The sequence below is a fragment of the Triticum aestivum genome, chromosome 5B (genome assembly GCF_018294505.1).
Source record: "Triticum aestivum cultivar Chinese Spring chromosome 5B, IWGSC CS RefSeq v2.1, whole genome shotgun sequence".
Taxonomy (NCBI): domain Eukaryota; kingdom Viridiplantae; phylum Streptophyta; class Magnoliopsida; order Poales; family Poaceae; genus Triticum; species Triticum aestivum.
The window spans coordinates 599,091,924-599,116,012 of record NC_057807.1 but is presented as its reverse complement, the minus strand read 5'-3'; the positions used below and the strand labels follow the sequence as shown (position 1 = coordinate 599,116,012).

The window sequence follows — 24,089 nt, the reverse complement described above, 5'->3', positions numbered from 1 at the left end:
CATCATCACCACCCGTCTGCTGACGGAACTCATCCCCGACGCTTTGCTGAGATTGGAGCCCGGGGAACGTCATCGAGCTGGACGTGTGCTGAACACGGAGGTGCCGTACGTTCGGTGCTTGGATGGTCGGATCGTGAAGACGTACGACTACATCAACCGCGTTGTCATAACGCTTCTGCTTACGGTCTACGAGGTACGGGACAACACTTCTCCCCTCTCGTTGCTATGCCATCACCATGATCTTGCGTGTGCGTAGGAATTTTTTTGAAATTACTACGTTCCCTAACAAGGGTTGCAGCTCCCATGCGCCTCCCCACTATATATAGGGTTGGAGGGGGCTGGTTTCTTTCCCTCCAAGTCCATTGGGGCGTTGGCAAAGGTGGGAGGAAAGAAACCCCGTCATTTCCCTTCCCAACCGATTATTCTCCCCCCTTTTTAGGGATCTTGATCTTATCCCTTCGGGATATGATCTTATTCCTTCTAAGGGGGGATCTTGGTGCGCCTTGACCAGGGGTGTGGGGCCTTTCCCCCACTACCCACGTTCATGTGGGTCCCCCCATGCAGGTGGCCCAACTTCGGAACCTTCTAGAACCTTCTCGGTACAATACCGAAAAATCCCGAACATTTTCCGGTGGCCAAAATAGGACTTCCCATATATAAATCTTTACCTCCGAACCATTTCGGAACTCCTCGTGACGTCCGGGATGTCATCCGGGACTCCGAACAACATTCGTAACTGCACACTAATTCCCATAACAACTCTAGCGTCACCGAACCTTAAGTGTGTAGACCCTATGGGTTCGGGAATCATGCAGACATGACCGAGACAGCTCTCTGGCCAATAACCAATAGTGGGATCTGGATACCCATGTTGGCTCCCACATGTTCCACGATGATCTCATCGGATGAACCACGATGTCAAGGATTCAAGCAATCCTGTATACAATTCCCTTTGTCAATCAGTACGTTACTTGCCCGAGATTCGATCGTCGGTATCCCAATACCTCGTTCAATCTCGTCACCAGCAAGTCACTTTACTCGTTCCGTAATGCATGATCCCGTGACTAACTACTTAGTCACACTGAGCTCATTATGATGATGCATTACCGAGTGGGCCCAGAGATACCTCTCCGTCACACGGAGTGACAAATCCCAGTCTCGATTCGTGCCAACCCAACAGACACTTTCGGAGATACCCGTAGTGCACCTTTATAGCCACCCAGTTACGTTGTGACGTTTGGCACACCCAAAGCATTCCTACGGTATCCGGGAGTTGCACAATCTCATGGTCTAAGGAAATGATACTTGACATTAGAAAAGATTTTAGCAAACGAACTACACGATCTTGTGCTATGCTTAGGATTGGGTCTTGTCCATCACATCATTCTCCTAATGATGTGATCCTGTTATCAATGACATCCAATGTCCATGGTCAGGAAACCATAACCATCTATTGATCAACGAGCTAGTCAACTAGGGACATGTTGTGGTCTATGTATTCACACATGTATTACGGTTTCCAGTTAATACAATTATAGCATGAACAATAGACAATTATCATGAACAAGGAAATATAATAATAACCATTTTATTATTGCCTCTAGGGCATATTTCCAACAGATGAATACACTGATGAGTCTGATGCAATCCATTTAGTTGAATTGTGTGGACAATCCATTCATTTGATGATAAAATCCTCCTACTCATTCTTAATGTCAAACCGACTGCAGATCTGCTTTGCTGAGTTAGTTCTGTAGATATCATAGAAAGTTGTGTCCTATTTCAATTTGAAATTGACTTAAGTTTGGGAAATGATGAAGGACAATTGGCTCGTGTTTCTGAAAATCACGTGATGATATCCAATGAAACACTCGATCTTCTGATTCCAAGTCACATGCTGCTATATCTCAGTTTTCATATTAGAATTATTGTTATGTTCCTAAGCATTTCCTTGAATACTACTAGTACTAATGAACTCTGCGGTTACTTTACTTTGCAGTGGAAGAAGAAGAGGATGAGGAGGCTAAAGAGGAAGCGTCGAAAGATGAGGTAGTGATCCAAGTTGGCAAACAACAAGGAGAAAGCTTAACCTTATATCAATGCACCAGTCTATTGGGATGATAGGGTCTTTTGGTTCCTGATATGTCTGGGTTGTTCTGATATTTGGGGGATGCCAACCCTTGTAACATGAGGATAATTATATGCCTTCCTTGAAGGCTGGATATTTGGCTTAAGAAATATTATCGTCTATTTTTGATTTGTTGCCCTGCCCATTCCTTCTTTTCTGGCATGCATATGATGTTTTGAGTATTATTTCAGTTTGTTTTGTTTCCATTTGCTTCTTGATTTACAACTGGAATTGCTATGAGTACTCAATCAGTCGCTCGTGTCTGTAGTTTGTTTCAGGCGCAGAACAATTTAATATCTTCTCTTAGCTATGAGGATCATTTTTCTCCGTTCTAGGGGTGCTCTATACTATACTCCCTCCATCCCAAATTACTCGTTGCTGAAATGGATGTATCTAGAACTAAAATACATCTACATAGATCCATACGTGTGACAAGTAATTTGGAGAGTACTTGTGATAAATCTTTAGAAAAACAGAGATATATGTGCATTCTTTCTCCCCTTTCTTACAAGGGGCTTTGAGTGCTTGAGGACGCATCACATACCAAACATGCTCATCTGCCTCTCGTTCGTCTTGCTGCCACCTCAGCGGGGACTAAGATCCCAGCGGGGCCGCAAGAACCGGTAGATAGCAAGCGCCGCGTCACTGAGCTATCACCCTCCCGAGCGCTCGTCCTACCACAACACGGTCAGGCGCAAGGACGAGATCCACCGGGCCAGGAGTTGGAGTCTGAGATCCACCTTGTTGCCACCCCCAGCCAGGGTGGGAGCAGAGAGTGATTGCCATCCAGTCCTTGCATCTTCGATGGCTGGTGAGAGCCAGGGATCCTCCAGCCCTACCGTCACGGTCGCCGGTGCCCTGCTTTGGCACAGGCCGTCCCGGGGCGTGTGTGCTTGTACTCGTTTATGTGGATCGAGATAAAGGGAAATACCGGACAAATACCAGCATAATCTAAGAAACGGGTGTAATTTTTCTAGGGCAAAAACGATGATCTTCTTTACAGGGGTGTATGTTTTACGGAGAGATTCGGCTGGAAACCAAAGTACCAACCAAGCGCTTAGCATCCAGGTTGCAGCCGACGCTCGCACATGCACCGGAGTTCGAGCGCTTGGGCCAGGATAATCTCGTGCCTACATGGAATCATGTCGGGCAAGCCGTCCACTCTCAAGGACACATACTAAACGTCCTCCACACAATATCCACACCTTGTGACCAGTAACCAAACCAAAATGCCTCAAGAATCATCATCGTTTGACATGTTTTCACGATGCCACTCATTCTGAAGCCGCCGTGGTGCTTCAGCGCACCATATTCGCATCAACAAGTGATTTTGTCTTCACATGCTTACAACAAACAAAAGAGGCTAAGATGTGATGAACATGTGTTCGGTTAGGATCACAAACATTGTTAATCATGGATCACAAGAATGCATCCGCATGTCGTGTGAATCAACTTCTAGAAAGGAAATAACAAAGATGATACTATATACTACTTGTGGTCAGGTACTTGAGGTAATAAACTTGCACAAGGCAAAGTTATTTTCAAGTCCCTCCCTGCAACTTTGATGGCTCAAGTACTGTCGCAATTTATGAATGGCGGCTGCAACTTTGATGGCTCAAGTACTATCACAATTTATGAATGACGGTAGGTGACTAATACTAGAAGATATCTATCTATTACTATTTCACTAATTTTCTTCGATGGAACCTATCATTTTGCTAGAGCTGGCAAAGAGGTCATGCTCAAGGTCGGGGCCTCGGATATTTCACACTTGAGTGAAAATATGGTTCACCGCCACGGGCTAGCTTAAAGCCAATGTGACCAAATATCAATACTAACTCGTGGACACTTTTTAGACAATGGAAGGATCACTAGGATGAAACATTCAATAGCAACCGTGCTACACGATGATATGCTAATCTTGAACATTTACTTAATTTAAACCACCGATAAGAAGCAACACATATTTTGCTCCGTGGTTGCTACTACGTATTAGATGTAGTGTGTGTGCACGTGTTGATAAGAGAAGATTTGCTAGGCCACCCATGAGCCATGACATTCAAGTCAAATCGTCGGTATTTCTAGGGTTATTTTCTCTATGATGATGAATAGAGGTTAAGAATCCTATGTAATTTGTTATACCAAACCGTGTGGAATAATGAGGCATTTGTTTGGGAGAATACACATTAAACTTGCCCCAGCCTTTGTCTATTTTTTTAGTCATTATGTGTGCGTATGTGTTTTGCTTGATTACTCCATCCGTTATGTGTGCATATTGGAATCTCTAAAAAAGAATTATATTTAGGAACGAAGGAAGTACCGGTGTTAGGTATAAATAGTTGATATTGTTGTGTTAGTTCTCTATAGTGATTAAAATATATGACGAGTGTGATGTAATCTATTCTATTAAACCATGTGGATAATCAAGGCATTTGTCGGAGAGAACATGCTTAGTATTTAACTTTGTGACTCCATATTAGGATTAAATGCGTTGTTGGCACAATGAGGAAGACAATTGTTGTATGATCTACCTGATGATAAAATCTTCCTACTCATTCTGAAGTTCAAAACGACCGCATATATGCTCTCTTTCGGAGAAAGATTCATCTCACTCTTTCATTCTTATCACTTTTTGCCAAATAATGTGTTGTAAGATCTGCCCTTGTTTCATTTACCCTTGCTTTCTGGTTGTTTATTTAACCAATTGATCATCACGCAATGAGGCCGATTAAATCTGAACACTCAATACTCATGTTTCCAACAATTATATGTTTTGTTGTCCTACTTTGTACTCTTCAAATTTAAAATTATAGTGTACATTGTGTACTGATTTGTACATCCTTTTGCAATTATGTGCAGTGGAAGAAGAAGAACATGAGGAGGCTCAAGAGAAAGCACCAAAAGATGAGGCAACTACTCCAAACGAAGCAAATTGCTAACTCATCAAACATCAGTAAGGCATGTTCATTCATCTCCCTTTGCTAGGGTATCCTAGCCAAGAAGACCACAGGAGTGAAGAAAAGTTTGAAGAGAAAAATTTACATCTTGTGCATGAGGACTATTTTGGAGTGAAGCACCAGATTTTTAATGTGCACTCCATTCACCCTATGATAGATGTTTTCCCGTGGCCACTCATTCCAAGCAACTTATAAACTGAATAAGGTGTGTGTGTGTGTGTGTGTACTTTTACATCACACATATTGTACCTCATGTCGATATGTGCTGTGCTTTCTTATACATTGCCCAACCAAGTCGACGACCAACCTTAATGTAGTAGATTTCATGATTGAGCATGGTTTGTTCCTAACAATCTGTTCCAACAAAGTAGCCTGTACTAGAATCATAGAGCGTAAATGAGCATGCAATTTAAACCTATGAAGTATCATACAGTGGCTGGTCATATGTGAAATGAGTAGTAGTTTGATGGTTATATATAGAGGCACACATAGAGGAAAATATAGTTGGTAGGTATCACAAAGTAGATTTATTAAAAGCGCTTTCTTATTGGAACATGTCAAAGCTATACATTTAGACCACCCCATGAACTATGTGGCTGAAAAGGCAGTTGGTAGATCTCATCCCTCTCTTTTCATGAAATGAATGAGCTACATATAGTACATGTGTCCTTGCATCAAATATAGACGCACATAACCACAAATTTATTATGTCATCATAACCAAAGTGACAATACATCAAAAGCAAACTGTTGTAAGAATACGAACAACTACCAAATGGATAATTGTAATTACAATGCATGTCCAAAGAAAGCATCATACAATACACACATATGATGTATTTTATTAGTAAGCCCTAATTAAGGAAGCTTTCAGTTGTTTAAAGAAGACACTGGTTAAGTTCCAAAATTTTATTTTAGTAGCCAAGCTAGATAAAAACTGGTGGAATGATGAGGTTGCAAGTCCGACAACGACCGAGCTCTTGAGAAAATTTTGAGTTTGCATAAGGAAGGATTGGCCTTGGTATATATCGCTAGCCCATGTTGGTGGTAGGGTTGTCTTGCTCTAAGGGGAAAGCCTTGCTCGAGTGACATAGGCAGATGTTGACGTTGTCTTAAGACATGCTTGCTACTTTGTGGTTCTCCATGATGATGAATACATATGACGAGTCTAATGCAATCCATTCAGTTGAATTGTGTGGACAATCAAGGCATCTGCCAGAGAGAACATTGAATCATGTAGATGTAGCATGTTGCTCTGTACTAATCAAATTATTTTTGGTTTTGGTCCTCTGTGATGAAACACCGATTAGATGTACGATAGAATCCATTCCATTAAACCATGGGGACAATAGAGGCATTTGTAGAACACCGATCTATTTTGTTACTTCTGCTCTTTGAGTAGACTTAGTCTTGATAAGATTCGATTTGCTTGGCCGTCTATGCCAGTCAAGTCAACCCGTTGATATTTATGGGTTTATTTCTCCATGATGGTGAACGCAGATGAAGAGTCCATGCAATCCATTGTATTAAACCGGGTGGACAATCGAGACATTTGTGTGAGAGAGTATGTTTAGTTTTTAACTTTGCTATTCAATTTTAGCTTAATTGCGTCATCAGCATAATGAGGAAGATAATTGTTCTTTGGTCTATTTGATGCTAATATCGTCCTGCTCATTCTGAATGTCAAAATGACTACATACGTTCCCTCTTTGTAAAAAAGGTTCATCTCATTCTTACAATCTTAACATTTCATTTTTTGAATATTGGATTGTAAGATATGTCCTTGTTTTCTTCACATTTGTCATTGTTTTCTTTATTCTTGCTTTTCGTTTATTCATTTAACTGGACGGTCAACACACAATGAGGCAGATCAAATCCAAACACTCAATCCTCACGTTTCCAACAAAAAAACTACATGGTATTGTTTTCCTACCGTGCATGGTTTACATTAAACTTGTGTTGTACATTGTGTACTGATAAAGCGTCATATGGTGTGTACTGATAAAGCGTCATATGGTGCATCAACACTGTTAGAAGGTTAGGATATGAAGAGATAATTAGTTCCCAAGAGGGAATCTGAAAGTGATTGGTAACATGGTGAGGTTGGAGAAGGGTGTCAGATCGTATTGATCCAATGACTAAGAGCTAGAGAGCGTAACTTGTAAAGGAAATTATAACCATGCTTGACCTTGAGAGGGTCTTAAAGCTTCGTGTCAAAAAACTATGGGGTATGATGTTCTTTCCTGACACCCTAAAAAGTCCTGATGGTTCACTCTCCGCGACGCCTATCTCAAACTAGCTGGTGACCAAGAAGGGTCCAGCATTGCACATGATGGAAACCGGAGGATGTGGGCTCACATTTGGTGTGCACAAGTCCCTCGGCATATCCCTATCTTCGCTTAGAAGCCCGCTGTCCGTCTAATTTGACCGATGCAAGCACACACCGAACACCTTACCTCAATGTTCTATTTGCGGTGTCCAGGCTACAATGAGTACCATGCCTTTACGGTAACATTTAGTGATCAGTGGAGGACCAGGCTGCAGATCATGGCTAAGCAACATTGTGGATGATTTCCATCATTTTGCCGTTACAACTTCAAGGATTAAGGTTTTCAAAATTCGTCGGCGGGACAACGGTGTTACCCATTAACTAAATACAAATATAATTGGAAAAATATCAGGTGTTACAGAAGCTTAGGTGCTACCATGATACGTACTCCTTTGAGCCGTTGGATTTAAGATATAAGGGTGACAACCATGCTCTTGGACTTGCACGTAAATATAAGATTTTTCAAGGGTTTTGCTTCAAAGTTGCAGGAGTTGTGCCAATGACACGCGAGCTCGTATCACATGAGCATCTAAGCTCCTGTATCACCTGATACTCACTCAAATACAATTTCCTGGATTACTCTCAGCGAAATGACATGTTGCTCAACATGTGTTTTTTTTGTTGCACACCAAATTTCTTCAATGTTTTGATTGGTTCAAACCATATCAAGGAATAACTAGGTGTTTCTATCTCCATGCTTACCTATGTGGCGTGTTTACCCATGTGCCGCAACTATTCAACAAAAGGATTACTAATTATTTGCCTCACTCTTAGGTGGTTGTTTTCTTTCTCCGATGCATTCGTGAAAAGTTGTATGCTCGCTACCATAAAAAAGGGTAAAATTAGTATGCAATTGGCGGCTGGAGTTCGCCCTTGCATGCTGTCTAATCAAGGCTTCTTCCATCTTCATATGTACAGAATTTGGAGTAGTTAACTATGCTGGTGACCATCAGCAAATAGGAGCACTGCATTTCTAATGTGGATTAGAATTTTCCTTATATGGATTAATGTATTTCCTTATATATAGGGGACCAAATATTTTTGACCCTGATAAGTGTCGCACGCGTGGCACGAACACATGGTAACTCTGAACGTTTTCTATGGCAAGTTTAATGACGCAAGGATGAAAACTTTAGTTATGAAGTATGGCAACTTTCTTTTTGATGAGAAGTTTCAGTTTTTTTTGTTTGTTTTTAATTTTCAGATGGCAATTTTAGTTGTAAAAAAACATCAGAGTCGGATTGCTTCATGCCACATATGTGTCATTTATCATTTGGAATATTTTTTTGGTCGGCTTTACCGAAGCGCTAGGGAGCGGACGCGGCTTCCTAAACAGGTCCTCATTGTATATACATATATTTATTTTTTGCTTTTTTTCCGTGAATACGCAAGGTGCGTATCATTTCATTGATACTGAATAATCGAAAAAACGTGCAAGGGAAGTCGTTGCCCGCACGAGGTTATGCTGTCAGGTTCCCCAAACAGACCAAGCAGACTTCAGTCCACCAGCCGATACGGCAGATCCCCGGCCTCCGGCGACCGGCATGCCCGCGCCACCACCGCCGGCTGGCGGACGGCGGCGGTGGAAGCACCGGCTGAGCCCCACGCTCGCGCGGGACCGCTGCTACGCCCGCGCTTTCCGCTCCGCCGGCCTCCGCCAGGCCGCCGTGCCGCTCCCCGACGGCGCCGTCGTCCACTTCTGGCTCCCGCGCCCCGACCCGGCGCTCCACCCCGTCCTCCTCCTCCACGGCTTCGGCGCCAACGCCACCTGGCAGTGGGCCCCCTTCCTCCGCCCGCTCATCACCGCCGGCCTCGCCCCTTTCGTCCCGGACCTCGTCTTCTTCGGCAACTCCGCCTCCCCTGCCGCCGACAGATCCCCCGCCTACCAGTCCGCCTCCGTCGCAGCCGCCATGGCCGCCCTCCCCGGCGCGCCGCAGAGGTACAGCGTCGTCGGTGTCAGCTACGGCGGCTTCGTGGCCTATCACCTCGCCCACGCCTTCCCCGCCGTGGTGGAGCGGCTCGTGCTCGTAGCTGCGGGTGTTTGCCTCGAGGAGGCCGACCTGGCGTCCGGGCTGTTTGCCGTGGACGACATCTCGGAGGCGGCCAGCCTGCTGCTGCCGCAGCGGCCGGAGGATCTGAGGAGGTTGGTGGAGCTCACCTTCTGCAAACCGCCAAAGTTCATGCCGTCCTGTTTCATCAGGGATTACATCAGGGTAGGTAAAACTCAGTGACCTGACAACTAAATTAGCTTCATTTCGTTGTGCTGCATTGTTGCGTGATTGAGATTGTTCACCGATGATTAGCTCGGGTGCTGGAGCTTAGAACTTGTGAATCAATTCATAATTACTACCTGCGGCTCTATAAGTCAAATTACATAGAAAAAAATTGCCGCGCCTATTGGTTGAATTGTTGAATGTCAGGTGATCTCTATTAGTTGCAATTTTGACAGTCAGAGGAATTCAGCAATTAGTCGGTGTAAGCTCCTTAGGATACGATGCTTAGTTTTTTCTAATACATATGACATCAAATGATTCTCCCCCACCCTTTTCCCAGCCTCATGGAAAACGAAAACAGGAATGCACATTGTTTTAGCACGGATACAGGAAGCAGCCTCTGCTGCTAAATGTCGCAGCTCATAGATAAAACTAATAGGCCATATAAACGGGGTCTCAGCTTTGACGGACATAAGAATCCATGAGTTGCTCAGCCTTGCCTTCATGAAAATAAATACTCCATCACATTTGTATTCGCTAATACTCCGTATGTTATTTTTTACCTGATATTTTGATTTCTCAAAGTCTTGAAGATGCTACTTTGACCATTACATTCTACAACTTCACACCGTTTTTGTAAATATACTGGTGGTGAAGTTCAGAAACTTTGACAACAAAGATTCTTGGATGATATGAACAAAACAACACTAGCATAACAGCAATAGCAACATTTCAGCTAATCTAGCTGGCTCCCCTCCCCTCCCTGGCTGCTCCCGCGAGCGCCGCCGGGGGGAAACCCTAGCCCGCGGTGCGCGGCCCCCTCCTCGATTCTCCCTCCCCTCGCCGCCGCCCCAGCGTGCTGGCGGGCTAAGCCCGGCTAGATCGGGCGGCGGCGGGGCCTCTTCCTCCCCCGCGCGGCGCTGGATGGCGCGGGCCATCCTTGTTGGGCGGCGGTGCGACGCTGGCCCAGGGCGCGGCGGCGCGGCGACGGTGGCCCGCGACGGGGGCGCGGCTTGCTGGCGGCGGCGCGGGTGGCTGGGACGGGCTGGGGGCGTGCCCCGCTTCCGGCGGCGGCGGCGTTTGGGCGCGGCCCAGATCCATCGCGGCTGCGACTTAGGTGCTCTGGGCCCTTGTGGTGGCGGGGCTCCGGCTCGCCGCAGGTGGTGGCCTGCTCCGGTGGCTGCCCCTGCTGCAGCGCTCCCTGGTGGTGGTGGACCTGCCGGCCCCCGGCCGATCCGGCGATGGCAGGTGCTGCGGGTTGCGCTCGGCGGGGATGTGGGCTACCACGGCGTGGTGGTGGCTCATGGCGGTGGTCAGGATCGTCTCACGGCGGCGGCTGGACTTCTTCGGCGTCGGCCCGTTGGTGAGCGGCCTGTGGAGAGCTTCAACCCCTCTTCTCGATGCTCGGGCGCAATCTTCGTCGGTGGGATGGCCCTCTCCCTGCTGCGACCCATCGCTAGTCCCGTGCTCGGGCAGCAGGACCGTGCTCGTCTCGCGCCCGGCAGCAGGACCTCCTCGTCTCGCGCCCGGCAGCAGGACCGAGCCTGTCTCGCGCCCGGCAGCAGGACCGAGCCCGTCTCGCGCCCCGCAGCAGGACCAAGCTAGTCTCGCGCCCGGAGCTGTAGGACGAATCGATGGACTTGTGTGCCCCGGGATCTGATCGTCTCGTCCGTTGGGGTAGCGGCGGGTGTCGGTTGTGGTGGTTCCTAGGTCTTGGATTCCTGGGCGGCGGCCCTGGTGGTGGTTGCACGGTGCTCACGGGCAGAGCCCGTCGCTTGGTGCTGCCCGGTGGTCATGGCCGTGTGGGCGGCGTGGTTGTCGGGGTGCGGCGTTCGATGGCAGTGAGTATTGGCCGGGGTGAAAACCTGCTCTTTCTTCGGACAGACCGGCGGCGGCGTAGCTCGTTCCCTTCTTGAAGGCGTCGTCGCGGCTCTCATTGTCTGTCGTGTGGCTCCGGGAGAAACCTTGATCCTCGGATCGGGCGGTGGCGGCGCTCCCGTGTCGTACCCTTCCTGAAGGCACCGTCTTGGAGCCCACGGTTCGTCGTATGCGGCTGCATCTCTTCGTGGTGGGTGTTCACTGGTGGAGTCCCGGTTGCTTGTGTAGTGCTGGGGGTCGTGTTGCTGCGCTCAGCGCCTATGTATCCCGCCTTGGGTGTGTGCATGTGTTGTGGTGGTGTGCGTCTGTACCTGGATGTTGTTGGTCATTGCTTTGTTTATAAAGCGGGGCGAAAGCCTTTTTCGGTAAGATTCTTGGATGTCAAGTGAAAATGATCAGACATAGCAGTTAAGATCAATGGTGCATTGAAAATATCAGTGCAATCTTATGATTTTAATCACGTTCTTTGAATTTCACAAACTTGTTTAGTTATTCTATATGATTTTACCCACTGGTAAGGTCTCATTTGTTGGAACGGAACCTCATCAGTTATCATTATCACACAAACAGAAAATTAACTGAAGGAAAGATGATAATACAAATATCTTTGGTAAAATACCAATACCATGCGTCAATTCTTTAGGCAACCAAGTAATAAACAACATTTTTGACACGATACTCCTATATCTAGGCTGCTAATTTATCGTCTTGTAGAATACTATCAAACTAAGTATTAAGCTCTACACCAAGCAATTAAGAGAGACAACGACATAAATCATAAATGATACTGATGTGGCAGTCTTAGACCCATCATCATATCGATCTTGTGTCATAATGACAAATGAAGCTCACAGAACCAAAACGTTACATCATAACTCCAAGTTAAGTAGCTTGCCTAAATAATTTAATGTCGAAACGTTCAAGTGCAGCATTTTTAATGTCAAGAACATCTACGAAGTTTCTTAGATTCACTTCGTAGTTCCTACTGCACTTCTTGCTGTAATTCCGTTGCTAGGTTGTATTGGTTAAGTTTTGGAAATCAAATGCATACATTATTTACTTGTTTACACATTTTTGTGAGTGCTTTTACACTTATTTAATTCTGCTGTGCTAGTACCTTTATACACATTCCATGTTGGCAGGTTATGTGTACTGAAAATGTGAAAGAAAAGACCGAGTTGTTATATGCCTTGATCAGTGGTAGGAAGCTTTCGGACCTTCCTAAAATTAACCAGGTATTGATTCACATTTTATATCTTGTATTGTTCAATGGAAGCACACAAGTTGATGCCTGTCGTCATGTTTTTGGTTCTTCAATTATTATTTTACTTAACTTTTAATAATATTTGTGTCACATACTATGTGAATGTGGCAGCAAACCTTGATAATTTGGGGAGAGCAAGACAGGGTTTTCCCATTAGAACTTGGCTTGCGATTGAAAAGGTTTGTCTAGTTACAACTTAAACTTTTATCGTATGCAAGCCTTCTATCTCAATGCAATTAACATTGGCGTAAATTCAGACATTTGGGGGATACATCGGAATTAACAATCGTCAAGGATGCTGGCCATGCCATAAACCGTGAAAAGCCTGCAGAGCTTTGCAGACTTATAAAGAACTACATCATCGATCCCTCGGTCAAATACCGGGATGATCGCAAGGTACCAACCCTGCTTTAAATAAACATAATTTTAATAAGAAAACCGTTGCCCATCATACCACTAGTGATTGCGCACATGCAATGCACCTATTGACTAGTAATGGCATATTAGGATCAAAATATTCCAAGTTACTACTCGATTAATACGAATTAAAAGGAACATGTTGCAAGCACATGGAATTCATACATATTTACAATTACATCAAATATTCACTTAAATCGGCAAGTTAAAATTTCCATGTGTTCTTCTGTGGAAATAATTCACTGTGTATGAGTCGTCACATAGTTATAATGCTCCTTTTCTGTCTGATAAACAAGACGACGGCAACTGAAAAAGCAATATTTCAAAACCCAATATCTGGTAGAAACCACCCACCCGGTTATCAAATGCACATTCTCGAAGCCATCTAAAGAAAGTTTTCTCTGCTGTTACTGGCCTTTTGGAACCTCTGAGGAACCTTTTTCTATTTGTTAGCAGGGATGTTGGAAGTTTGCGTTAAGAAGGTTTGCTGGATCGAGCCTGAGGAAGGTGGACTCAAGCCGGCCACTGATATAATGCACATATATATTGACTTGTATACCACGTAAGAAATTCCGACTCTCGTCCGTGTCTGTCTTGACATTGATAACGGGTAAGTGTTACCACCAACGTATCCTAAAGTCTGCAGTGTGGATTGTGTTGGAGTGCTGGTCGCACTGAACCTTAAGGGCCTGTTTGATCATCCATTCAATTTGTATAGAGAAATCATGTGTTCTTCGTGTGGTGCAACCAAACAACTATTACTAACTTATGTGGGATTCCAAATGCCATGACGTCCTATTCTTGCGGGTTTTCTATTTTGCATTTTACGAATCCTGCAAATGAAAAGGACCTAAATAAGAAGCAAGGTCAATCAGGCCCAACCTATTGACATCATTCTCTGAATTCAACTAGTTTATATATTTGGTTGCTGGCTTTATGTCGGATAGAAGGGGTAAACTGACGCTGGGTTTAATATTTTCTTTCTGAAGAGGATTTGATATATTTATAGTCCTCTGTCGACCCAACTCAGCAAGAATTCGTGCCATGGTGACTGTGGTGGCCTTCTCTGTAGGAGGGGCGATCCAGATAGATTGTAGTGTTTGACTCCAGTGTGTACACTGCAGCCCCTAGACAAACACATTTACACTATTCCTCCTGAACCAGTCAAGACAAGGCTTGCCAAGTTGTGATTCTCTCTGCATCGGCAGGAAAGAATTGTTAGGCGGACTCGCTCCCACCGATATCCAACCAGCCACGGAATTTTGGCATTTTCAGGACCAACTTATTGCCTTACGAAAATCGGCACCAACATGTTGGCTTACCCTTTTAGGACTGTCGTTTTTTCCTTTTCCATTAAGAACAGGACAGTAGCAATAGAATCTCAAATTTGTTCATTTCTCTCCATCACATCCAAACTACCACTGTATTTGGATTTCTCATGAGTAGTTAACACTCAAGAATGTTGTATGAACTATACTATGGTGTACAATACTTTCATGGAGAATCAACGAATGTGAATAAAAACATATCGATATGGGGAAAAAATTGTCAACATGAAAGAGTATTCTTTTTGATACACAATGGGAGTTCTATTTGTAGCTAACAATGAAGAGAACCAATGAAGAGGAAATAGAGAAAACACATGTGGAAAAAGAGCTAAGAATTGGAGAAAACTAGAACTAGCAAAACAAATTATGGGTGGAACCGAGGCTCTACTCGAGATCTTCTACAAAGCTGGAAGTGAAGAACTCACAGCAAGCATAGGAGAGAAGAGGACACTTGTTATCAATCAGGACCTAATCGTGGTAGATGTTCTCCCGAAGCCACTCATTTCGAATAAATTATCAAGTGAATAATATGTGTGTATGTTACCACACACATATCGCACCTCCTGCCGATACATGTTGCTTCGTTATATGTTGTTGGCTCAGAGTCAATCTTCAATCTCAGTGGTGTGGATTTCATCATCGATCATGGGTTGTGATCTGCACTGTCGCCCAACAAGATACTGTACGCACAACCTGTGATCTTAGAGGAACCCGTAGTTGAACTGTGAACAATCACGGCCGGTCATATATAAAGTGAGTAGCATTTTGATGGTTATATATAAAGGATACATTCATAGCAAAATACAGTCGGTAGCTGACATATAAATTACATTTATTAAAAGCACTGGCTCAGTGGAAGATGTGAAACTTATACCTGTAGGCTGCCGTATGAGCTGAGTAGATGTAGCACATTACATCTCTCTCATCACTCACCGCACATGAGGGTGCGTGAGATTTTAGCTAAGTCTATTGAGTGTCAAGCCACATGGTGTCTTCTTCAATCTCCTTCCGTGCACTTTGTTTTTAACTGTGTAGCAGATATAATGTTTTGAATATGTTTATGTCAAAGAATTAATGTTATCTTCTTGCTTTTTAAACCCTATTAATTTTGTCCTTGTGAAGGCAAATGCCTAATGAGCTCTTTGACAAGTTAAAAGCACTAACACTATCTGGAGAAATATCTTGGTGAAGCGTTTCTTCCTTCCCTTGCCTATACCATTTGCAGTGATATAGTTATTTTTTGGTTTCCCCTGCTGCTTTCATAGAGAAAAATTGCATGAGTTTCTACAAATTCACCAAGTTTCGTCCTGCCTTTGCTAGAAAGGTGAATGAGAAGAGTTGCATGCTCTCCTAGTACAGTTAATCAGTACGTCAAATTTTACTACTAAATTCTAAGTCAGGTTCTTGTGTTTAAGCTAGCCAAGGATTTCGATTCAAAATTTTAATCGATTAACTAATCTAAAAAAAATGTAAGTTATTCAAGGTCCTAAATAATTAGCAGCATAATTGCTACTTGGTTTGTTTCTTCATGCACACCCGTGCATAATGTTTGCAAGTGTGTAACAGAAACCACTTCAAAAATCAATATTAAAAATATGTTCGGGGTCAAAGAATCAAAGTTTCCGGGACCTCCTACAGGCTGTCCTCTTTACCATCTTCATGGTCTGCAATGGAGAAGCCCTCTACTTGAGTTTCTTGATCAACGGTTGCCTGTTGTTGTTCTTGTGCAACTGTTGGCGTGTCGACATCGCTGTCAGTAGACATATGAGATATGACACATCACGTGAGAAGAGGTACCTGAAGGTGAGGGGATATATCCCGACATACATACATGGTGCTATTGCGTTGGATCGAGACTGAACAGTGACGTGGCTAGCCATGTGTGGATCCATTTGTGTTCGATTTGTGCAACGACTAAGATGTAGGCAAGACGATGCGATTGCGGTATGGTCTTTGTCGCAAAGGTTGGCAACTTTCTCCTGGCATGGCTTGTTATTGAAACCGAAGTTTCCTTGTCTTCCACATGTTTGGCGATCGTTTGGCATGAGACGGTGTGGGCTTGATGTTCTTATTAAGGTCTTCTAAACATTAATGGTGACTATCTACCACATATCTGAAGTGTTCCAAATCATATTGCACAAACATTAATTATCAGAGATAGCACATGTTCCGTCACATCTAGACTAGTAGCAATCAATAGGCCATGTACACAAGTACTCGAAGAAAAGCACTGTGCGAAGTAAGAAAAATTGACCGCTGACTCGCTTAATTAACTACCAGCTTAACCGCTGACTCGCTTAATTAACTACCAGCTTATCTGCTAAACATCAAGATAAAACCATGATCGGGGGGAGGGGGCGGATGAAAAAACAAGAATTGATGGACATAACCATCTTTATTAAAGTTGATGCAAGGCGGCAAGGCCAATGTCATTAACAAGTGAAGTACATAACAGAAGTAACTACGGCAGCGACAATTCAGTTGGGAACTCGAGCTCATCTACACCCGATGAATAGTAAAATCTGAACAAATAGTATAAGGATTAAAAAAAGTATGAATATTTTCTTGCATGTAAAATGCTTCAATGCACAAGAGGCGCACAAAAAATCATGGACCTAGGCGCGGAATCGGCGCTTTACAGTAGCACAATTACAAGATATGAATCTAACGGCTAGAACTATATCGATTTCTTTCGCAACAACACCTTAAAAAAAGGATAGACACCGTGCTGCAGCCGTTGTCACGGATACAACTTCTTCAACAAGATAACAAAACAAGTTTGTCGCTGCCAAGCCCGACCAACAAAGGCCAGAGCAAGGGTTTTCACCCCGGACATGAAGCGTGTTCAGAACACCATCTTGGTAGCGGATCTTCCGACAGCCATGTATGCTAGTACTCCACACTAGGCCAGAGTGGCACTACCAGTGCTTTGTATGCCCACCTAAGACCATCACTATGGCCACCAGCCATGTCGCATTGCAGAACTAGCTCCTGCCACTTCATTGATCGGGAAGACGCCGGTGCACCCCTGCCGCATCATTGATCGGGGGCCACTTGGCCGCCGACAACCACCGGATGTGTTCCTGTCACCGCCGGGCGCCAGATCTGTAGCGCACAGGGCCGCTGCCGCCGCCGGCACCACATCACGCGCCATGTGAGCAACCACTCATAGTCATCTTGTAGACGACTCACACTACCATCCATCGAACGTCGAGGGAGCCCGGCTCCACCAGTCCACCTGGACAAGGGTCCTTTAGCCCAAGGCCGCCGCCCCGACACGAAAGAATCCTTGTTGTAGAGTTGATCGGACTCCTCAAGCTTCCACCCTTCTGCCTAGGACCGCTACCAGCCCGACACAAAGGGGCTTTCGTCGTTGTACGCTGAGCGGCCGAGAGGGAGCTCAGCTCCACCCTCACGCCTACCAGATCGATCCGCTCATATGATTTTGACACCGACTCCAGTTGTGCCAGCATTTCCCACGCCCACACCGGCACCGTCACTCACTATTGGCAGCCGCCGCCCCGAATGCAACAACCCAGAGAAGCCACTGCCTCCACCATGACATATTCCTCTACCGAGATCCGCTCCATCGAGATGGATCCACCCGCCACTGGTTCTGCCGTTGAGTCCTACGGAGGCCTCTGTCGCATGGTTTTCAATTTCAGTTCGAGAAAATTTCAGCACCAACCAAAATCACTGAAATTCAGTAATTTCAGTTTGCATTTCAGCCAAAGGGCCGAAATATTCACTTGATTTTAATTAAATATTTGAAATTTTCAAAACATATTTTGAAATATATTTGATTTGTTGTGTACTACTGAAATTCCTGAAATATTTTGGCCGAAAGTAATATTTGAGTGTCTACTGAAGTTGATGAAATTCAATGAATTTCAATGAAATCTCACTGAAAGTGAAAACCATGCTCTGTCGCTGCCATGGAAGCCCCTCTGCCGAGATCCCTTCAACCTATCCGGAGCACCAATGCATACGAGGTAGAGGCGGTAGGCATGGCGACCAGGGCCAACATGCTTCGACACACTAGGAGAGGCAGCCTTCATCAAGAAGTGCATGTGGGCCCACACTCCACGCTACTTCCGCCGAAGCGGCCCTCTGTTGCATGGAGGCGGTTGGCTGCCTGTGCGGAGCTCGATGCCCGATGCGGCGACCACTTCTCCTAGCGGCTGCGCTCACTGTGACAGTGATAGGTGGCCGCACCAACGCCACTGGCCACCTGCGGCTGCACGAGCAAGGACGAGGGCCCATGGCCGGTGCGGACACCAATGCCAACAAGGGAGGATCACTCATCCTCATTTTTCGGATCCGAGTGTTTTTCCGGGCGAGAGAGAGAGAGGTAAAGTGCAGAATAGGGGAAAAAAGGAGCAGTACTATGTGTAACGTGTTAGTATATTTTTCGATAAAGGATGTTTTTTTATTGACTCATAATATAGCATTGAGGGATACAATCATAATGAGTATAACACCTGGCCTGTGCATAGCTAGAATGCACACAACCAACACTAACACACATAAATGATCACGTTCGCGTGGAGCAAAGTCATACAAGACCGAAGCTATGCCAGACGGAGTGATAAAAAGAAAAATTCCCAAAGCGATTCGACAATATACAGTGGTGACCATCGGCACCTATCATCTCTTGACTACACAAGGAATACGAGAAAGGTTCTTCAAAAGCAACGCCTCCATGAAGGGAACGGCGCACAAGCGCTGCCGTCGCTGGGTCCAACCACCAAAGGTCAGACCATGGGTTTTCACCCTGAAGGTCAGGAAATTTTTGTGTAATGTGTTAGTATATGGGTGCTTTAGATCATATTTACACTTGTATTCCAAAAACCAAAATGTAAAAATTTCCTGACACAAAACCCTGCTAAACGCAGTCTACCCAGCTGTGTCTTTGAACACCCGATGTTCATTGTTTTTTTGAGCAGCTGTGGTCGGGTGCTGTTTCACCATGTCCAAGAAGGAGAGTTGTTATTAACCCCAAGCAAGTTCTTGCTCAAGAACCTCTGCTCGAGCCACCGCGGTGCCTGCAGATCGCCTGTAGGGGGGCACTTGCGGCGCAGCTTGCTGCTAATCTCTGCGGGTGTGCCTTGTTTTCCAATTAAGTAGCATTAGTATCTAGGCTATTGCCAGCACACGCCCTTGCTCTAGATTTACAGCGCTGGGGTCAGGCTAACATCTCGCTTGGACTGATCCAGGCTAGGAAAGCCAAACGAAAGATCCTCCAGGCTGCACCGGCACCTTTTGATGTGTGCAACGAATTTGTTGAACATAATTTCACGATGCCACTCATTCCGAAGCCGTGCTTTTATGCATCACAATCGCATCATCCGAGTGATTCTCTCAGCAAACGCTTACCGAACGGAAAGGAGAGCCTAGGACTAGGAGGTGTGGGGCTGGGTCACAAACATTACGTGTATGTGTTTGTGAACTACGTATATATTTGTAAGCACAGAACTGCCAAGATTATATATATGGCTTGTCGCAAGAGACTCAGAAGTAATAAGCCAGGTGCATATGTCGAAGTTATTTCCACAGTCTCTCTGCCAGACTGCCACAATGATAGCTCGAAGTACGGCTGCAATTGTGAATGATGATAGGTGGGTAGTAGAAGAAACCAGTCTATTACTTTACTCATTTTCCTGAGTGGAATCTCATTTTACTAGTGTCGGGCAATGGTATGGTGATCAAGGTCGTGGTTCAATCTATTTCAACCCATCCCATGGTCTATTCTTACAGTGTTATCTTCGAAGAGGGAGGATAACTTCCGTCTGCATAGATGGATGCACAGAATCATATATTATAAGTTATTAAACAATGTAGAGCAAAGCAAAACACCAATGCCGAACAAGGTTCTAATAACCCCAGGCCATACAAATTGGACCTGCCTCGCTGCAGTATCTCCTCAAAGCCTACCATGAAGCTTATGACTCTCTCGAAACGGCTTGCGCCCAGCTATATTAATATAGTAAGAGCATTACTACTAGAACCCTCAAACCCTCAAATCCTTAAAGCAGTTTTAAGGGTTGAGAAGTGCCACTTTTTGACATTTTTAAGGGTTGGAAAACAGGGGCAAATACTAGAACCCTCAAACCCAACCCTTATAACGGAATATTCCGTCGAGCACCTCGGGCATTCCGTCGAGCACCTCGTGCACGACGGGCGGAGGGTCGGCGAGTGGGGGCGCGGGCGCGGTCTTCGTCCGGGAGGTGGTCCTCTTCACGACCGGGGTCCCTCCCGCGGCGAGCTTGGCCATCGCAGCACCCTTCGGCCCAACCGACGACGTCTTCCGACGGCGCTTGGTGGTGGGCGGCTGCGGCGGGGCAAGGGAGCAGGTGGGGGCCAGGGCGACTGCGGGCCGCGGAGGGACGACGTGCTGGCCAGCACGCCGCCGCTTGGCGCCGAGGACGTGGGTGGCTGCCACCACCGACGCGACCTGCGCCTGGCTCGGGACAGGCGGCTGCTGGGCCGACGTGGGCGTCGCGGAGGCGGCGATTGGGGGCGGGGCGACGGGCGGGGCAAGGGAGGAGCACTAGTAGAAAAAGGGTCAAATGTGAGACACATTAGTCCCGGTTTGTAACAGAACCGGCACTAATGTCCATTAGTGCCGGTTCCAACGGCTAGGCGGGAGGAGCTCTTTAGTACCGGTTCGTGGCGAACCTTTAGCACCGGTTCGTGCCACGAACCGGTACTAAAGAAAGTGGTGGCAGGATGTTGTCAGAGTGGGGCCCTTCCAGCACCTTTAGTACCGGTTCGTGGCACGAACCGGTACTAAAGGTCGTCCTATATAAACCCTTCGTCCACCCGCACTCTGTTCTTCCCCCTTTGCCCTCTCCTCTCCTCTGTTCTTCCCTTCTTCCTCTCGAGTTCATCACAAAATTTGCCCCAAATTTGTCAAGATTTGCAGGCCCTCATCCATTCAAATGATCACCAAGGTTAGCAACTTTGTCCTTTCATCTCTCATTGCTAGATTAGCTCTTGCATTGGTTTATATAGTGATTAATTGTGGGTTTTAGTAATTTGGGAGGAATTATATGTGGTAGTATTTGATTTATATGCAATTTGAGGTCAAAATAACACTTAGTTTGCATATGTAGGTGTGGTTTACTTAGTGCCTTCTAAATCTCCGTCGTAACCACCGTCGATCGCCCGCACCGTCCCGTCGCCGGCACCACCTTGTGGTGAGCCTCTTGTTCATGAAATTTTATATAAAAAATTGATGTTTGTGTGATTTGGATATATAGTTACTCGTATAATAATTATCTTACCCGTACGTTGTTTGTTATACATAGTGCCATGGTTTTGATATCCGTCCCCGTCGGCCCTCGTCCTTGTTATGATTCGGATGTGGTATATTCTCTTTTAAAACTATTTGTTGCATTTCGTGTTTATGACAAATTATGCCCATCAAGTTGACATAGATATTTTTATCTAGGAGGTATGTGAACCGGAAATTCCAACCGACCCTATTGTCGAGAGGTTAAATTTAGTTGAAAGAGAAAACGAGTACTTGAAAGAAAAATTGAAAAGAATTGAGGGGGAGAAGATGGAATTGGAGTTGCATGTTGCCGATGTCGTCGATGATCACAAGATCAAGATGGAGAAAATGCGCTTGAAGATTAGAAAGATTAGAAAATATGCCATCGATAGTGAGGCTTGGTATCATTATGCTGTTGGATCAATTGTTACCTTAGTTGCGATCTTGATCGCATTTGTTGTTGCATTTAAATGCTTTAGCTAGAGAGTTATTTGTTTGTTGCATTTAAGTGTTGTATGAACTTTATGTATGAACTTGTATTAATTTGGTCTATTCGGTGTTGTGTAATGAAGATGAGCCGGCAATGGATGTACGATGACCGATGCTCTCCCCAGTTCGTTGAGGGCGTGCATACTTTTCTGCTTGCGGCTGAGGCAAACAAGCGGGCGGATGGTTTTATGCCTTGTCCATGTGCTGGCTGTAAGAATGGTCGCAATTACTCTACGTCAAGAACCATTCACGTCCACCTGTTTGAGTCCGGTTTCATGCCCCACTATAATGTTTGGACCAAGCACGGAGAAAGAGGGGTTATGATGGAAGACAATGAAGAAGAAGAGGACGACGACAGCTATCCTGGCCATGGGTTCCCTGAATACGATGATACAACAATGGGGGAAGAAGCTGAGCCGGTAATGCGGGAAGAAGCTGAGCCGGCAATGCGGGAAGAAGCTGAAGAAGAGGCATCAGATGAGCCCGTTGATGATCTAGGTCGGGCCATTGCCGATGCAAAGAGAAACTGCGCAAGTGATTTGGAGAAGAAGAAGTTGCAGCGCATGTTAGAGGATCACAAAAAATTGTTGTACCCGAATTGCGTAGGTGACAAGAAAAAGCTGGGCACCACACTGGAATTGCTGCAATGGAAGGCAGAGAATGGTGTATCTGACAAGGGATTTGGAAAGTTGCTGGTAATGATAAAGGATATGCTTCCAAAGGACAACGAATTGCCCGAGAGTACGTACGAAGCAAAGAAGGCTGTCTGCCCTCTAGGGTTAGAGGTGCAGAAGATACATGCATGCCCTAATGATTGCATCCTCTACCGCGGTGAGTACGAGGATTTGAACGCTTGCCCGGTATGTGGTGCATTGCGCTATAAGATCAGCCGCGATGAGCATGGTGATGTCGAGGGCGAGCGCCCCAGGAAGAAGATTCCTGCCAAGGTGATGTGGTATTCTCCTATAATACCACGGTTGAAACGTTTGTTCCAAAACAAAGAGCATGCCAAGGCGATGCGATGGCACAGAGAAGACCGTAAGAAAGACGGAAAGTTGAGAGTACCCGCTGACGGGTCGCAGTGGAGAAAAATCGAAAGAAAGTACGGGAAGGAGTTTGCAGATGACGCAAGGAGCGTATGGTTTGGTCTAAGCGCAGATGGCATTAATCCTTTTGGGGAGCAGAGCAGCAACCATAGCACCTGGCCTGTGACTCTATGTTTGTATAACCTTCCTCCTTGGTTGTGCATGAAGCGGAAGTTCATTATGATGCCAGTGCTCATCCAAGGCCCTAAGCAACCCGGCAACGACATTGATGTGTACCTAAGGCCATTAGTTGAAGAACTCTTACAACTGTGGAATGGAACAGGTGTACGTGCGTGGGATGAGCACATGGGGGAAGAATTTGACCTAAAGGCGTTGCTGTTCGTGACCATCAATGATTGGCCTGCTCTCAGTAACCTTTCAGGACAGACAAACAAGGGATACCGCGGATGCACGCACTGTTTGGATGATACCGACAGTATATATTTGAATAGTTGTAAGAAGAATGTGTACCTGGGACATCGTCGATTTCTTCCGAGCAGGCATCCCGTAAGAAAGAAAGGCAAGCATTTCAAAGGTGAGGCGGATCACCGGACGAAGCCTCGCCACCGTACTGGTGCTGATGTACATGATATGGTCAAGGATTTGAAGGTGATATTTGGAAAGGGTCCTGGCGGACAACCTGTTCCAAAGGACGCTGACGGACGCGCACCCATGTGGAAGAAGAAATCTATATTTTGGGACCTGCCATATTGGAAAGACCTAGAG

At 45.5% G+C, this 24,089-nt stretch overlaps 1 protein-coding gene, 6 non-coding genes and 1 pseudogene across 8 annotated transcripts; all 8 read left to right on the top strand.

Moving 5' to 3' along the window:
• Positions 1–1,806: 1,806 nt before the first annotated feature.
• On the top strand, positions 1,807–1,887 carry LOC123118060 (small nucleolar RNA SNORD18). Its single transcript, XR_006457686.1, has one exon. It is a non-coding gene; the product is annotated as a small nucleolar RNA SNORD18 (small nucleolar RNA).
• Positions 1,888–4,221: 2,334 nt separating this feature from the next.
• On the top strand, positions 4,222–4,308 carry LOC123118349 (small nucleolar RNA SNOR75). Its single transcript, XR_006457892.1, has one exon. It is a non-coding gene; the product is annotated as a small nucleolar RNA SNOR75 (small nucleolar RNA).
• A 178-nt stretch (positions 4,309–4,486) lies between these two features.
• LOC123118341 (small nucleolar RNA SNOR75) lies at positions 4,487–4,573 on the top strand. The gene has a single exon (XR_006457885.1). It is a non-coding gene; the product is annotated as a small nucleolar RNA SNOR75 (small nucleolar RNA).
• Positions 4,574–4,622: 49 nt separating this feature from the next.
• Positions 4,623–4,689, top strand: LOC123118092 (small nucleolar RNA Z105). The gene has a single exon (XR_006457714.1). It is a non-coding gene; the product is annotated as a small nucleolar RNA Z105 (small nucleolar RNA).
• A 1,533-nt stretch (positions 4,690–6,222) lies between these two features.
• On the top strand, positions 6,223–6,309 carry LOC123118342 (small nucleolar RNA SNOR75). The gene has a single exon (XR_006457886.1). It is a non-coding gene; the product is annotated as a small nucleolar RNA SNOR75 (small nucleolar RNA).
• A 61-nt stretch (positions 6,310–6,370) lies between these two features.
• On the top strand, positions 6,371–6,452 carry LOC123118348 (uncharacterized; annotated as a pseudogene).
• A 111-nt stretch (positions 6,453–6,563) lies between these two features.
• Positions 6,564–6,649, top strand: LOC123118344 (small nucleolar RNA SNOR75). Its single transcript, XR_006457888.1, has one exon. It is a non-coding gene; the product is annotated as a small nucleolar RNA SNOR75 (small nucleolar RNA).
• A 2,215-nt stretch (positions 6,650–8,864) lies between these two features.
• Positions 8,865–13,996, top strand: LOC123113521 (2-hydroxy-6-oxononadienedioate/2-hydroxy-6-oxononatrienedioate hydrolase). 2 transcript variants are annotated; one of them, XM_044534787.1, is made up of 5 exons: positions 8,865–9,626; positions 12,647–12,739; positions 12,880–12,947; positions 13,026–13,164; positions 13,639–13,996. In XM_044534787.1, the coding sequence occupies exons 1-5, from the start codon at positions 8,958–8,960 to the stop codon at positions 13,717–13,719; spliced, it is 1,050 nt and encodes a 349-aa protein (XP_044390722.1). In that variant the 5' UTR covers positions 8,865–8,957; the 3' UTR covers positions 13,720–13,996. The 2 variants fall into 2 exon arrangements, with proteins under 2 accessions (XP_044390722.1, XP_044390723.1); XM_044534788.1 differs by having other exon boundaries at positions 8,869–9,626; positions 13,642–13,996.
• The last annotated feature ends 10,093 nt before the right edge of the window (positions 13,997–24,089 follow it).